Raw genomic sequence first — 14,998 nt, forward strand, 5'->3', positions numbered from 1 at the left:
CTGCCTACTGACTCTGTGGCAGGAAAAAAAACAAGCTGTCTGCTGAGCAGGGACCAGATGGAAAGCTTTCTGTACTTCTTGCCGGAGCACCCGGCAGATATATGTAACTTTTATATATGTATTTATTGTAGACCAAAGCAATCTGGGACCAAATTTAGCTAAGACTCTTTTTTGCCTTCAAGACTGTGCTAACATGGCAATATCATTTCTCAGGACCAGAGCTAGGATCTCTGCCGTGCCCCGCAGCATTACCATGGCAAGAGAAGAGACTCTTGGGCCCTGCAGTGCCTTCTGTGCCATAGACTTGTCCTGAAGCCAGACCTATTTTCTCTTCCCAGCTTTGCCTCTCTGATCTGTTACCTGACCATAGGTAACTCACCCAAACCTTCTTGAAACCCTTTGCACACTGTATATCCTGTCTGGTCTAGATCCACTGCAGATTGCTAGGTCTACCAAACTCAACATTGCAGTCGGAAGCTGATATTTGTGCTTCTGTAATAAAAATTCTGGGAAAGGAGCTACCCCTCACCATGTGTTTGTACGGTGCCTCACGCCAGGGAGCGCTGATCTATTACAGATAATAAATAGTCATTGAATTGCTTATCTTTCTACCAATTCTGGTTCAGAGAAAGATAAGATCATTCACTTGCAGAAACCTTCATTGGCTGGGAGCCTTTTTGTGCACATTTTCTGTATTAATATCAAGCAGGATTTAGTCTATTAAATTTAAGTGGTACATGGTGTACATGTTCAGTACTGCCAACACTGTTTTTCAATAGACGTGCTGTGCGTATTTGTTTTAAGCATCAGTATCAATATATGATTTGATGATTTTGAATTACTCGGGCTCTCTGAACAAAAATTTGTCTCAATTTAGATCTTTTTCTTTTAAAATATGTCTGTAAATAATTTATTTAAACTTGCAATTATAAAAACTTGCATCAAAGCCTAATTGTACTATAGTTAATGAAGCCTTTTAAATTTAAATTATAATACTGAAATATTTCTGTTGCTAAAGTTTCGAAGAAAGTAGGAATATCCAACAGTGGAAAATTATTAACTAATTACTTGGAGTGAGCACTGAAATGATAAAACAGCCTTTTGGAGCTGTAGCTTCTTTTGCAGGTGCAGAGATAATGTTTTCATTTCAAAGTGGAAAACAGGTCTGACAGCTGGGTAAAAAACATGTTCTCTTCTTCCTGTCTGTGATTATAAAACTGATGGAGGAGGCTAAGACATTACCTAAATCTTGATATAAGGATAAGGTATAAAATATTGATATAAAGGTATAAATCTTGATATAAGGATATAAGGTCCAATCCAAAACAAGAGTAGGAGCATATTCCAGGCACTGAAGTGCAACATTTTAGGGGACTGTAAGCCAGTAATATCACATTTGTTTGCAGTCAGTGTTTTTCTAACATATATATCTGGCTTCTGGTTGAGAACTGGTTTGTATCTCTCACATGTAGAGGTGTAGAAGTCTGTCTGCAGGCACCAGCAGCGATGCTGGGAGAAATGTGCTACTGCGCGTTGACAGAACTGCCTCTACTGTCAGAGCTGAACCTCTGCATAAGCCTTTGTGTCCCAAGACCATTTTGGTTTCAGAGTCTGTACGCTTGAGTTGCCTTAGGAGCCTGATCTCTCCCTGCTCGCGGTAGGGAGCATGTCGGTGCTTCATTCTGCATCCAGCTTCCCAAAAACTAGTTCTTCTTGTGTATCGGGGCCATGGTGATCAGCAGTCTGTACACTTGACCTAGCCATAGAGGTCCTGATGTTTTTTCTTTGAGTAAACCAATTATTTTTTACTGTATGGTTTGATAAAGATTGTTTAGAATAATGTCTTGAGCAGATTGAAAGTAGTTGTGTTGAACTAAAAGTTTTCAAATACTGCTTTTCTTCACTTTGAGTTTTAAGTCTTTGTCCAAACATTGCTTGATGCCATTATAAACCCAAATTATGAGGCATGTCATTCATAGTTTTCTATAATAACTTCTAAAAAAATTAAGAAACTGAGTAGATCCATGTTTAATACATATATTAAAAGTTGTACACATCTGTTCTGTGCACAGAAAACATATTCAATCCATTTAGACTAAAGGATACCTTTAACTGCAAATCTTCATGTTTATGGTTAAAGAGCAAGAATGAACATTTCTTTAGGAGAAGGAAAACAAGTGAAATAAATCAAGGTTTTTGCTAGCGAGTTCAAAATTTGTTTGTCTCCAGGAGCCAGGAGTACCCATGTATGAAATAGGTCCCTTTTGTTTGTGATAGTGGATAAGGAACGCAAATATGTTGTCCTGCCATTTCCTGCCACGTTGAGGCAGTTTAGGTAGTTGGATGTCTTGACTTTGATTCCGTGTGAGCTTTTAAAAAAAATAACAATCAAATTAAAACAAGTGAAAAACCCTGCTCACAAAAGCATTCAATATCTCTCTCTGTTACGTGGTAGCCCTGGACAAAAATGTGACACATAATAACCGAAAGAAGATATTTCTTTGGTACTTTCACAAAATATTTGTGTTCTGTGGAGGTCTGAAAAGACGTCATGTTCCACAATCGTCCGTCTTCCCATCCTAAGATGAATAAGTGATAGCAATTGCTGGGTTTTTTTTTCACTATTGAAAAACTTCCTATGTACTAACCCTAGTCTGGCATTTTTTTATTACACAGTGGATCTACTCTTATGGTACAGCAGCAGGTGCTGGAGCATTTGCCATTGTTCTAATGCTAGCAAAGTAGTTTACCAAGATCCTCTGCTCAAAACTTTCCAGAACATCTGCTTTTTTTGCTTTGTTCCCTGCACATTAGTTTCAGAACCTTTTTGACTTATATTAAAACAAAACAAAACAAAACAAACCCCAGGAGTTGTTTCAAAGCAAAGGGGACCATTGGAGTTCTTTGTCTTATCTCTAGCTACTAAAGGTCATGAAATTTAATCCAATACTTGAAAATCCCCAGGCAACAAATCATTGGATCATTCCATAGGCATGGAACAAGAGAGGTCAGGGCACATCACCTTATGGCACAAATAAGTAGGTAAGAAATGACTGTACTATCATAGTATCGATGTATGCATATGCTGCAAAGAAAGGAAGAAGTTTCCCAGGACGTGTAACTCCCATCTCCTCTGATGGGAAGGTCATACAGTTCCACCTTGGTCCCAAATCTGGCAAGAAGCATGACTAGTAGTCATACTTCTACTACTACTGTGACCATGACCAGTAGATGGGTAAAAAGTGCCACCCAGGGATCAATGAGCATTTTTAATTCTCTGTGTCTGAGTCCTGGTACTCTCCAGCCCATGACCTAAATCCCAGTGGGACCCTGAGCAGAAGGTTAAAAATACTTCAAGGTATATCTGGCTAGGAGGAGAGTTGTAGCCCTCTGCGTGCTTAATTGAAGCTCTGGACCATGAGATTTTGTTGTAATCTTTATCTTAATGTGTAACTGCAAATGTAATGGGAAAGCTGAGGGCAATCCTGTTCTCCCCAAGGCCCTTGAAGGATGGTTACAAGAGGCAACTTACAGAGCCATAGTTCCTATGGTTTCAGTTTCTAAGTACTAACTGCAGTCTGAATGGGAAACAAATATTGAATGAAGAAGGTTTGTCACTTGTTGAAAACTGCTGCTCCATAGGAACTGAGGTTTTGGATAGTAAGAAAGAAGATGAAGTCAGCCAGGGCAGTGCTTTTTCCCCTTTTAAAGATGTGGAGCTCAGACCTAGTTTTCTCACAGCATTTTCCATTTTCGTAAGTAAACTCCCATCCTTCCATGCATACGTACCACAGCCATGACCTGACCCCGTAAGGAGGCTGCCTGCTTTCCGGCAGCTAACCGCAACAAACCTAATTGAGGATGCTTGCAACAGGTTCATCCCAAAGCAGGCTTTCCTTTGATTTCTGATTTTTCTGCTTCATCTCTGTTGAAACTGCCTGCAAGCCACCCTCTCAATGTGTGCAACGCTCTTGCAGGCCAATCTGCCCCTGCTGCAGCGGGAGCTGCTGCACTGTGCAAGGCTAGCCAAGCAGAACCCAGCCCAGTACCTCGCCCAGCACGAACAGCTGCTTCTGGATGCCAGCACCACCTCACCTGTTGACTCCTCAGAGCTGCTTCTCGATGTGAACGAAAACGGGAAGAGGCGAACTCCAGACAGGTGAGCACCGCCGCGCCTTTCACACCCCGCTCAGGAATGTCCCGTGGGTCGAACGTGCCGAGCTCCACTAGCAAGGGGGGAGCATGTGGGTGGGTGCCTGGGGGGAACTGGGATGGTGTTCCTGGGTGCAGGTCCTGCCCTCGTTACAGCTGTGCAGTGGCCAAATTACCTTTGTGTATGTGTGTATGCATGTGTATATCCAGATATGTATGCATCTGTATATCTAGATATATAATGCGTGCACACACTGACTCGGGCAGCAAAATTGCCTGAGGACACGCTATGGTCATATCTACATAGAAATAATACTGGCCGGACAGTGCCATACTGATTATTTAGTGCATAGTATTTCTCTGTAGCACAAAGCGATGAGCAGCAAATCACTCCAGCTCCATATCCAAGTCCTTTGTATTTGAGGTTTTGTTGGATTAAACAGTAAATATGGGGAAAGTGGCTAGGCAGTCATATTGGGAAGTACAAGGCAAGCTCCGGAGTGCAGTCAGGGCTTTGACTCCTTCTGCTGTGCCATGTTTCCATATCCATATATCCAAATCCATAAGGATATTTTTTCCAAACAGGAGGAATGTTCACTGAAATCTTTTTGCGTTGAGCTGAGAAAGGGTCCATGCAGAAACAGGGCAAGCGAGTGTGCATGTGTGAAGCACAGTAGCTTTAGGGATATGGAACAATTTTCTCTTTTTCTTATTTGAATAAAGTTCTTTGTTTAGTGTTACAAGAAGGTGACTCTTGTGGTTATTTATTTTTAACTGTCTTCCCATGATAGTGCTAGAAATTCAGTTAGCGTATAAATGTTACCTTTGGGAGGCCCAAATATTGGATTTTTCTTAGTTTTGCTTGCCATGGACTTATAGTATGGAAAACTTTTACAATGCTGTTCTGCCAATTGCCACTACCTGCATGCAGAAAGCGCTGCAAGTGTCCTAGTTATCTTTTAAATTAAAAAGGCGAAGATTTGCAAAGTCAAGAAGGCTTGCAAGTTTGTACAGGTGACATTTTGGTGTAGGGACAGGCCATGATAGCACAAAACCTATGGAGAAAACGAAATCTGAAAGTTCCTGAGGCTGGTAGGCAAAAATTCAACACCACATATTTGAGCATATTATGAAAGTGAGATATTAATGATGCAGATGCAAGATCTTGAAAATGTCTGCATAGTAAAACTTTAAGCTACTCTGAGTCAGAAGTGAGCACTAAAAATTGAAGTAATGTAGCCATTGGATAGATGAAAATGTGGAAGTATTTTGCTTTAGATGGTGTTTCAAGAAAATCCCTATGGACCCACAAAAAAATAAAGATACCAGCAGAGAAGCCCTTTTCCCTATACCCTCTTTTCACCATTTGTTCCTGACAACTAGACCAACAGCTATCAGTGTTAACACAAACCTGCTAACTGCATCCAAGAAAGATGATTAATTTTCAGACATTTTCCATGAGAGAACATTCCAAAGCTGAAATCCGGCTCCCTGGGGCAGTTCTGCTGCATGTCCTCAGTCTTTGCAGAGTGGTGTACCAAAGCATCTATTAAAAAGGCCTCTTAAAACCTTGTGCATCTTGTGAATAACTTAAATATCAGCATGCTGTAGTCCAGTGTCAGTAGCAGACATGGTGTTTTTCCTACAAATAGACAGACACACTTTAAATTATCTTGTAAGCCCGTGAGGTCTCGCTTGACAGAGAATACAGAGGAGAAGAGGGACGTACCTTCCTGACAGACCTAGCTTACTTTTTTTTCCTCTTAATAGAGAGCAATATTACTCACTTCTCCCAGAAAGGCCACAAAGGAAATATGGGCAATAAAATATTTCCTTTGTTTTTCTTCCTTAGCATTCTGGAGTAATACTCCCCCCCCTTTGAGACCCAGTTTGGAGGTGCTGAATTTTGGTTATTTTGTAATAGGTACAGTCTCACCTATGGTACCTTCAGTCCTGGTTGCCTGGGAGGGGGTGGATGGTGCAGGTGAAGACCGGTACAAGAACTTAGTAATGAAAAGACCCCGTATTAGTCTTATATCAAGAAGGACATAGGAGTAGCCCATAAGGGGACCAGCAGATCAGAAGAATATTGGATTTTAAAGTCAGCCTTCATCTTTTAATTAAAACTGAGGCCTAGACCTAGAGAGATTTAAATCTGGTTTATGGATTTTGTTCTCAGTGTTTCTTTTTAGTTAAAATACATAGGTGCTCTTGAAACTCAGAAGTCTCTGCTCACGAGCAAGTGCCTTTGCATTCACAACTGAAGTCTCTCTTAGGCTCCGTCCAGCTCAGGGAGTCTTCGGTTCCTCTCCAGGTAGTAATGCAGCTTTTGGGGTGAGGGGTAGACAGTTTAACTTCCAGTGTTGTGGGTAAAACCCTGCATTTGAATTCCCAGGGTCCAGGGAGGGGCTGTAATGCGGGGTGTCCCACTGGCCTGCGTGCTCCGAGGTGCCAGAGCTATCAACCGTCAGCTTCTGTCTATCGCTGCTTGAAATTAGGCTGCTTTGTTCTGGGGAAGTGGCATTGCAGAAAAACTCATCCTTTCTTTTTTGACCCTGAGATTCTTTGCTGTCATGAAAGATCTGGAAAGAGACTGCCCAGCTCACCCACTGGAATGGTGCCTTGAGCTTAAAAAATAAGTTGGTTTTTGCAGTATCAAACAATCCTGTCACTGGTTAGTCACACCAACTTCTCCGTTGACTATGATTAAAGCTATACAGAAAAAAATAAACTCATACAGTAGTTTTGGCTGAACCAAGTTCAGTGGAGTTGTCTCGTGCACTCAAGAATATTTGCACTACAGATTTAGTAAAATGAACAAGATCCTGTTGGAAAGATTCTTAAATTTACTGAATGGGAGTTTGCATACCTTTTAATTTGGATAATGTAAGTAAATCAACCACAAAAAACTGTCCTCAGAGTCAGAGCATGCCTAGACTGAGTAAGTATTGAAACCAAATACTTGTCTGGCTTTATACTCATTACACTATTAATTATTTTAATTGTTTACAGAGGAGCAGGAAGAAACATCTGGAAATATATATACCTTTTGTTTAGATATCTAAGTAGTTTTCAAATATAAAAATACAGCGGAAGATAGGAGGTATCCTTTAAGAGAAGGGTTTGCTGTGACTGTTGCTAGAATATGGAAAAAAATGACTAAAAGGCAACATCTTTCTAGGGCAACTAAATGCAGTTGGAATAATCTTGTTTGGAGATATGTCTCTAGTAAAGTAAATTGTGGTATCTTTTTCACTTCCCAAGGGATATGAGAGAGAGACATTGTATATAATGTGTATGTAATATATATATCGTATATAGATGCGTGTGTGTGTATATGATACATACATGTATACATTAGAAATATATATACACACGTTCTTCCATATTTACATTTTTCTTTTGGGCACAGGTAACTGCATACCGTTGATTCCAATAGAGGTAAAATACAGTAAGGGATTAGGCAAAGCGAGTGGAATGTGTGTGTTGCACATAACCACATCCACCTCGTGACTTTTTGTTGAAGAAAATCCACATACAGTAATTTTTTCTCTTTATAATTTCAGAACCTTTTTTGCATATGCATTTTCCAATTCTGGTTATTTATCTGCATATCCAAGTCTACTGTATGTGAGGTTTTATAGAGCAATCTGACAGCAGAGCTTTGTGTTTTACTGAATGTTTTCTTGGTGCATATGGTCTGACACGGATGAGCAGCCACGGTGAGATTTTGGAGTCTATTAAACTAGCTCATTAAAAAGATCAATCTGTTTCTGTAATAACACTGGGAACCATCAGTCACTGCAAGAGAGAAAAACTGACACCTGAGGAGACAACACATTTTGGTAATTTGTTCATGACATGTCATGAACAAAGTGTTCACTATATTTTGTTTACAACTTTTGGAGTTTACATTCTACTGTAGTAAAGCAAAGGAACTTGGACCAATATGAGTTTTTATTTTGGTGAATGAATGCTTAATTATAAATAACAAGATTTTAAACACGTTAACCACAAAAGACTTTTTGCTAATTAGTTCGAGCTTGCTAGGAAGGGCTGTATGGCACATGAGCGTGTCATATAGAGACTCTACATTTATGACAGCTGCCTACAAAGTGGATATAGGATAGCAAAAAAAAATCTGTTAGAATAGTTCTAATTTTGAGTGAGAAGAAAACAAAAATGGCCATGATTGTTTTGTGACTTTAGACAGTGCTGCTGTGCTTGCTGTACCCTTGGCATCCCTGACAAGGAATTCATGTCGAAGGTATCTGGGCACAGAGACCGACTTTGATAATTCTGTTAGGTAAATCCTATTTGAAGAAGCTCCTCCACATCTCAATAAGGTGAAGGATGCTCACAGCTCTTACAGCTATGCTACTTGTAAGCCATGTGTAATTATGAGGAATTTTAAAAGAATTTTCTTAATATGAACTGTTAGCAAGGCAATATTAATCTTTTCTGTAACACAGTATTATAAACAAAATAAGTATTTTATTCCAGCAAAGCATTATCACTTGTTTGGTCATCAAAACTTCATTGGTGGAAGTCCAATTTTAATCAAAGTATCTTGCACAAATAGCAGATGAACAGCTTTGCTTCCTTCTTGCAAGCTGACGTCAGTGTTCAGTGAAATTGGTGTAATACTCTTGATCAGGTGAAACAATTTTCCAGCCAAGGCAGTTTTGCATAGTCAGATTTCCTACCCAGGAAATGATCCATAAATTGCAATAATTTAAAACTGAAATGATAACTTACAAACAACATATAGTCTGTTAAATGGGTACAGACTGATGACTAGTATCTCTTCTGCTATCTTTAATCTGAGTAAATCATGGTTCCAAGTAAAATGACCCCTTGCATGTTTATAGCTGAAGGACTCCCTCTTTATCATATTGCCAATTTTCCAAACGACAGTGTCGATTTATGTGCACGTCAAGGAAAATGTGACCAACAGGAGTAAGAAAAAGAAAAACAAGAAAATGTGTCAGTTAGGCTTCCTACACATTCAGTGTTATTTCCTCTCTACAGCTTGCTGTTGCTTTGCAAAATCGGATGGATCAGATAAAAATCAGATGAAATCAGATTGAAATTGTGGCCCTTTTGGATTTGGAACTAGTACTTACACGGGTCTGCCAATTACTGTGAAACAGCAGTGCTTCCTCAGGCACCTGGGGAAATGCTGCTGTCCCAAGGGCGTGAGACCTGGAAGAATGAGTAGGACTGTGATCAGAAGCAGAATAGCAGGTTGAGTTCAGGGCATCTGAATTATGGCAGTCTTCAGTACTTCATCTTTTATCACTATATTCAGTATATTCAGATATAGTACATTTACCAGTTATTCTTGTTCTGATGAGACCTTGGAAGTTGTTACCTTTTTGTATACTTTATGTGGTCAGAAACACAAAATGAGTTTATGTACAGCCTCATTCTGGTATTCTGCTAAGTTGTTTATTTGGTCAGTGCAGAAAATATAACAACAAATTGTAGAATTAAGGTTTTAACATCCAGAAAAGACCTGACAGCCCTTACCCAGCGTAATAGCAAAAATAGGAATTTAATTTCAGTAAATGTGTTTTCAATGGTGATGTTAATTTCTATGGTAGTTAAACTCAGGGTTCTAGAAGAAAATGGATATGCTGGTGTGTTGTCCAAGTTAATGCAGTGCATTCCAGTTAAGGTAATTAAGTACAAAGCATTCCTAAAAAAAACCACAGAAGTACCTGTACAGTACGGTGTGAATATGTACATTTGTATGAAAATACATGATTTTAACATCTAATTGTAGTGCAGAAAAGGAAAACTGGATTCCTACTTGTCACAGTTTTCTGGTTTGCTTTTCCTACACCGAGTGATCAAAAAAAGTCAATGAAGTTATTTAATTACTTACAGTTTCTGTTTTTTCCCCATCTTAGTTAGAGATCATTCTAACTGTAACACTAAAGAACTTTGGCAAATGAATAGCTTGGCTTGTACATACAGGAAAGTCCATTTTTTGCTTGCATAGTATTTTTACAATTGAAAGACCTGGACATTGAGTTTGAATAGGTATGTGCAAAGAAAACGCACACCAGCAACTAAATACAAAACTTGTCTTGGAGAGCTATCAAAAACTTCACTACCCTTTGGGAGTTATTGCAAGCAGTTCCATCGTGCCAAAAGTCATGAAAAATATATAATGGTCCTCGGGTTTTCCTGATTAGGAGTTTTCACAGCCATTCTGCGTTTGCTTTGGAACAAGGTACATACTCCACTTTAACAAAGTATGTCTTTTATATCTCTGCCCAAAATTAGAACACTTGTCCTGCTGTATTGGTGAAAGATTCTCCCCTCTTTGCCAAGTTAAGGTATAATACAATATATATACCTGCAGCTTCTCTGGCTTTAGTGGTTGTGGTAAGGTCCTTGGAAAATCTCTGTACTCCTGAAAACAGTGCAACCCATCTTTTCATTTCCTGCTGGTAATTGCAAGATCTTACTCTGATCCTCTCTCCCAGTGGATATTGGCAAAGATTTGGTTTCATCCTTCCTCTCATTGACATTAAAGGACAACCTATTGAGGGGCAACAATTAATACATTGAGTGTTTCTCCACAGACAGTCCCTCGAGGTTGGTTGGTTTGTGGGGGAGGGTTTGTTGAAGGGCAGTTGGTTTTAACAGCAGGCAAACAAGAAAATTAAATCAAATTTACTTTCCTGTCCAAGTGACAAAAAAATTGTGTTATTACTAGGAAGATATATTATGCCATCCGTAAATCACGGAGGAGAAAGTTCTCTTTAAAAAAGGCCGGAATACATCAGCTGTTCAATAATAAAGTTTTTGGAGGGAGGGGTGCAACCTCAACAGTTTGCAATGTTTATATCTAATAACCTTTCTGTTCAAAGCTAATGTTATGTAGGTTTTGTTTATTCCAGTGGTAAAAAAACCCCCGTACTTCAAAGAAATGAAGCTTCCCTAAAAGGAGTTGTGAACCCGTTGAAGTAACTCTAGCCTGCCTTTTTTTATTTTAATGGAAGACGAATTCAGTGTGAGTTCCAGGTTCTCAGGCAGAGGTGCAAAATAGAGATTTCTTTGGAAATAGCTGATTATGAATTGAATTAACGAGTGTCTATAATGTAAAAAACTGCCCTTCTCCCTGATAACTCTTCAAAGTTGCCTGAGCATAAAACCCCTGTCTAAGAGTAATGGAGTGGGAAATCTTGAATGTTATTGAGGACTTGAGTCTAACCACATCTTCCTGCAAAATTAATGACAGGCTCAGCACCTTTGACTGAAATAGCCCAGATGGTACAAAAATCTCTGAAGGAAGCATTTCTCATCATCTAGAGTCATTCTTGCCCAAAGTCTCAGTGTGACACTGATCTTGATGGGAGCTCATCCTGGCATTACGTATAGCTGAGCTTCAGCACACTGACACACACTACCTTAAGACTGTATGCTATCCTCTTGAAAAAAAACCCACATTTCTTTAAGTGCAGATTTCCCCTAATCACGACATGCTATAGCACTACTGAAAGCAGGAATTTCTCAGCCTCTAGCTTCATGTATCAGTTGATTGTTTCAGCTCTGCAATTAGGTGTGTATCCATCCCATCAGCCGGTGATTTCAGCGGAGGCTGCTCGCTCTCCAGCCCAACTCTTTAAGCCACTCCATCAGAAGTCTCGCCCTGCTAGTATTTCTCAAGTTACAGGGATAGTTAGACAAGGTGAATGTGTCCTTTGTATGTTTTGAATAAGCAGTGTTATGAAATGTTCTGCAGCACCACACACTTGGAGCAAAGTGAAAGAACAAGCTTTAGTTCCTGAAGCTGCACACGTCGGTGGGGGTGTGTGTTCCTGAGCAGCCCTGCTCACTAAGTGAATTAAAGTTCCTTTGCTTTGTTTTTCAGAACCAAAGAAAATGGCTTTGACAGAGAGCCTTTGCACTCAGAGCATCCAAGCAAGCGGCCCTGCACTATTAGCCCAGGCCAGCGGTACAGTCCAAATAATGGCTTATCTTATCAGCCCAATGGTCTGCCTCATCCCACCCCACCTCCACCTCAGCATTATCGTTTGGATGATATGGCCATTGCCCATCACTACAGGGACTCATACAGACACCCCAACCACAGGGACCTCAGGGACAGAAACAGACCTATGGGTAAGGCATGTTGATTTTCTGCATATTTTTTTTAGGTTTCTCTTTTCCTTGTAATTATATTCTGTATTTTGAACAGGTTTTTTTTTTTCCCCCCGATTAAATATACCTGCCGCTCAGATGTATCCTTTATAGGTGTTTGTCCATCTAGCTGCTTCTAATGGCCTTATTTCAGATTTATATTTGTAAAAGTGGATTGAATTCTGTCTTTGCTACACTCCAAAGGAAGAGAGTCAGAAGGAGGAGGAACCTGTGCTTTCACAGCTGCGTAGATGACATGGACACTCAGGTGTCTGGCAGGCAAGGATAGGTAGAGCCTTTTATTTTTCTTTTAATGCCACATCGATATAGCTTGATTTCAGCTTAGACTAGAGGAAAGCCTTTGGAGAAGTGTTTCGTGTGTGACATCTCAAGAGTGCACTGCAGCGTGGGGATGTCTGCAGAGGATGCGAACAGCAGCAGCACCAACCACACCCTGCGCAGGGCTGCCCTTGCAGCACGTTTTGGTTTAATGGGATGTCTGATGCTCTTGGATTTGCCTGGCTTGCTTCACATCTGCACTTACTATTCTTCCTTGTTTTAAACAAATCTTCAATAAAAGAGGAACGTTTACAAATATTCAGCATCTGTATAGAGGAGGCTAAACAAAGAGCAAGTGTCGGTTCCTCTTGAGTGTTGATAATAAATACTGGCTTGGTTGTATCATGTTGTCAGCTGCTCTGATATATGTGCTACATTTTAACCACATGTTGTTTAAACATCTGTGAAGGGATGAACCCTTAATGATGCTTTGTTGACATGGTAGTAATTACTGCATTTAGTGAAATAACATTGAGTTTATACTAATATTTTAGTATAAACTCTCTGAAGTACAGCTAGTATTTGATACACTGAGTTACCAAATAATTGTCTTGCTGACTTCTTCAGGGAGTGCAAATGAAAAACTACATATTGTATTATGTTTTTTATATATATATATCTATAAAAATTGTATATAGTCAGGGTTATGTCCATTTTTGAGAGGTCGTCTTGCAACCTACAGAACTTACAGAATTGAAGACATTAAAATGAGTAAAACAGTAGCATCTTTTGTGGGGAAAAGTGCTGAAAAGAACTTAGAGCAAAGTTTTTAAGCATCCATTTATTTTTGCGGTGGCATTCCTGATACTAGACCAGGTAATGTACGATATATGTGTCTGATAGGCTCTTTTTTCTTTTTTTTCCCCTAGAGGACTCCCAACATTGTAAACATGATTTGCTCCTTTTTGGCAGGGTTGCATGGCACACGTCAAGAGGAAATGATTGATCACAGGCTAACAGACAGAGAATGGGCAGAAGAGTGGAAACACCTTGACCATGTAAGGGCTAAATGTACTCCTACCTATAATTGTCTGAAAGGAGCCCTTCTAAGATAGGAATTTAAACTTTTAAAACAAATCTGAATCCCTGGAGAAGTTTTGAAAACATTGGTGATTAAATCTAGGGGCTTGATGTTCCCCATTAGGTAGCTCATATCAGACCTTGCTGTTAAGTGCCTATTGCAGTATCCTAATTATTACAGGCTGCCAAAAGGGGACTAGACTCTTGTCCGTAAACCCTGGATCTGGGACACATGACCCTCGCCCTTAGTACTGGTTAATTGGATTTGTTCTTTGAATTTATTAGTGCTCATAACACTTGCAGGCATCAGTTCTGGACCAGATCTCCTGGCCTCCATGCTGCCATGTGATGCTAGTGGTGGGACTACAGTCCATTCAGTCTTTTCCTCCTCTTCTTCTCTCTTTCCCCCAGAAATCCGTATCTGTACAGTTTAGGATCACCAGTTAAACAGGAAGGGATTGTCATTCTTAAAAAAATCCTGTATTTGAAATAACAGGGAGAGGCTCCTTCATTCTTAAAACCCAGGCACTCAGCACATTAATGTTTTCTTTATTTTTCTGTCAGTTTATGAAAAAATGCTCTTTTTTCTGTCTCTGCTCCATCCATCCCTGTGAATAGCTGTTAAACTGTATAATGGACATGGTGGAAAAAACTAGGCGATCCCTCACTGTACTACGGCGATGTCAAGAAGCAGACCGTGAGGAGCTTAATTACTGGATACGGCGGTACAGTGATGCAGAAGATTTAAAAAAAGGCGGTAACAGCAGCAGTAGTCATTCCAGACAGCAGAGTCCAGTGAATCCAGATCCAGTTACATTAGGTACAGTATCCTCATTAAAAATTGTTTACCGATCCTCTTTCAGCTCAGCTAAGTGATAGATGAAGTTCATATTTGTTCTTCTGATTCTTCTTCTGTGATAGCAATGAAATATTCCTCTCTGCTGACTACTGAATTAACTATAACTCTTATGCCCTAATAGTCATATTTACATGTGGAATGGCGTGGGGTTTTGGGTGATGCTTGGTAATTTGCTTTCCGTTCAGCAGTGTCTGAGAGTGGTGGGGCAGGAGGACAGACTGTCATGTAGGGATGGCAGAGCAGTGAGATGTGCCCTGACTCCCTCCCTTGCCTGCTTGATTAAGGAAATCTGTAGGTGCTTCTGGGTTGTTAGCACCGTGAAACCAAGGGCTTTCACCTTCTTGAATCAAATTACTTGACTTGGAAATTGTCTTTCTAAGGAAATGAAGGGAGATATAAAGATACGGGCGCTTCTTAGCTGTACTTGGTTTCCGTATAAGAAAGAAACAACATCTGGGATGCCCACAGCCA

General features: G+C 40.0%; 1 protein-coding gene across 4 annotated transcripts in view; it reads left to right on the forward strand.

The window, feature by feature from the left end:
- RUNX1T1 (RUNX1 partner transcriptional co-repressor 1) overlaps positions 1–14,998 on the forward strand; it is a 118,121-nt gene that overhangs the window by 73,950 nt on the left and 29,173 nt on the right. For all 4 annotated transcript variants that reach the window (XM_076329431.1, XM_076329434.1, XM_076329433.1 and 1 more), the window contains 4 exons: positions 3,978–4,159; positions 12,041–12,291; positions 13,561–13,646; positions 14,287–14,488. In XM_076329431.1, coding sequence (XP_076185546.1) covers positions 3,978–4,159; positions 12,041–12,291; positions 13,561–13,646; positions 14,287–14,488 — 721 coding nt within the window. The remainder of the gene's footprint in view (positions 1–3,977; positions 4,160–12,040; positions 12,292–13,560; positions 13,647–14,286; positions 14,489–14,998) is intronic.

The sequence above is a fragment of the Aptenodytes patagonicus genome, chromosome 2, assembly GCF_965638725.1.
Source record: "Aptenodytes patagonicus chromosome 2, bAptPat1.pri.cur, whole genome shotgun sequence".
NCBI classification, from domain to species: domain Eukaryota; kingdom Metazoa; phylum Chordata; class Aves; order Sphenisciformes; family Spheniscidae; genus Aptenodytes; species Aptenodytes patagonicus.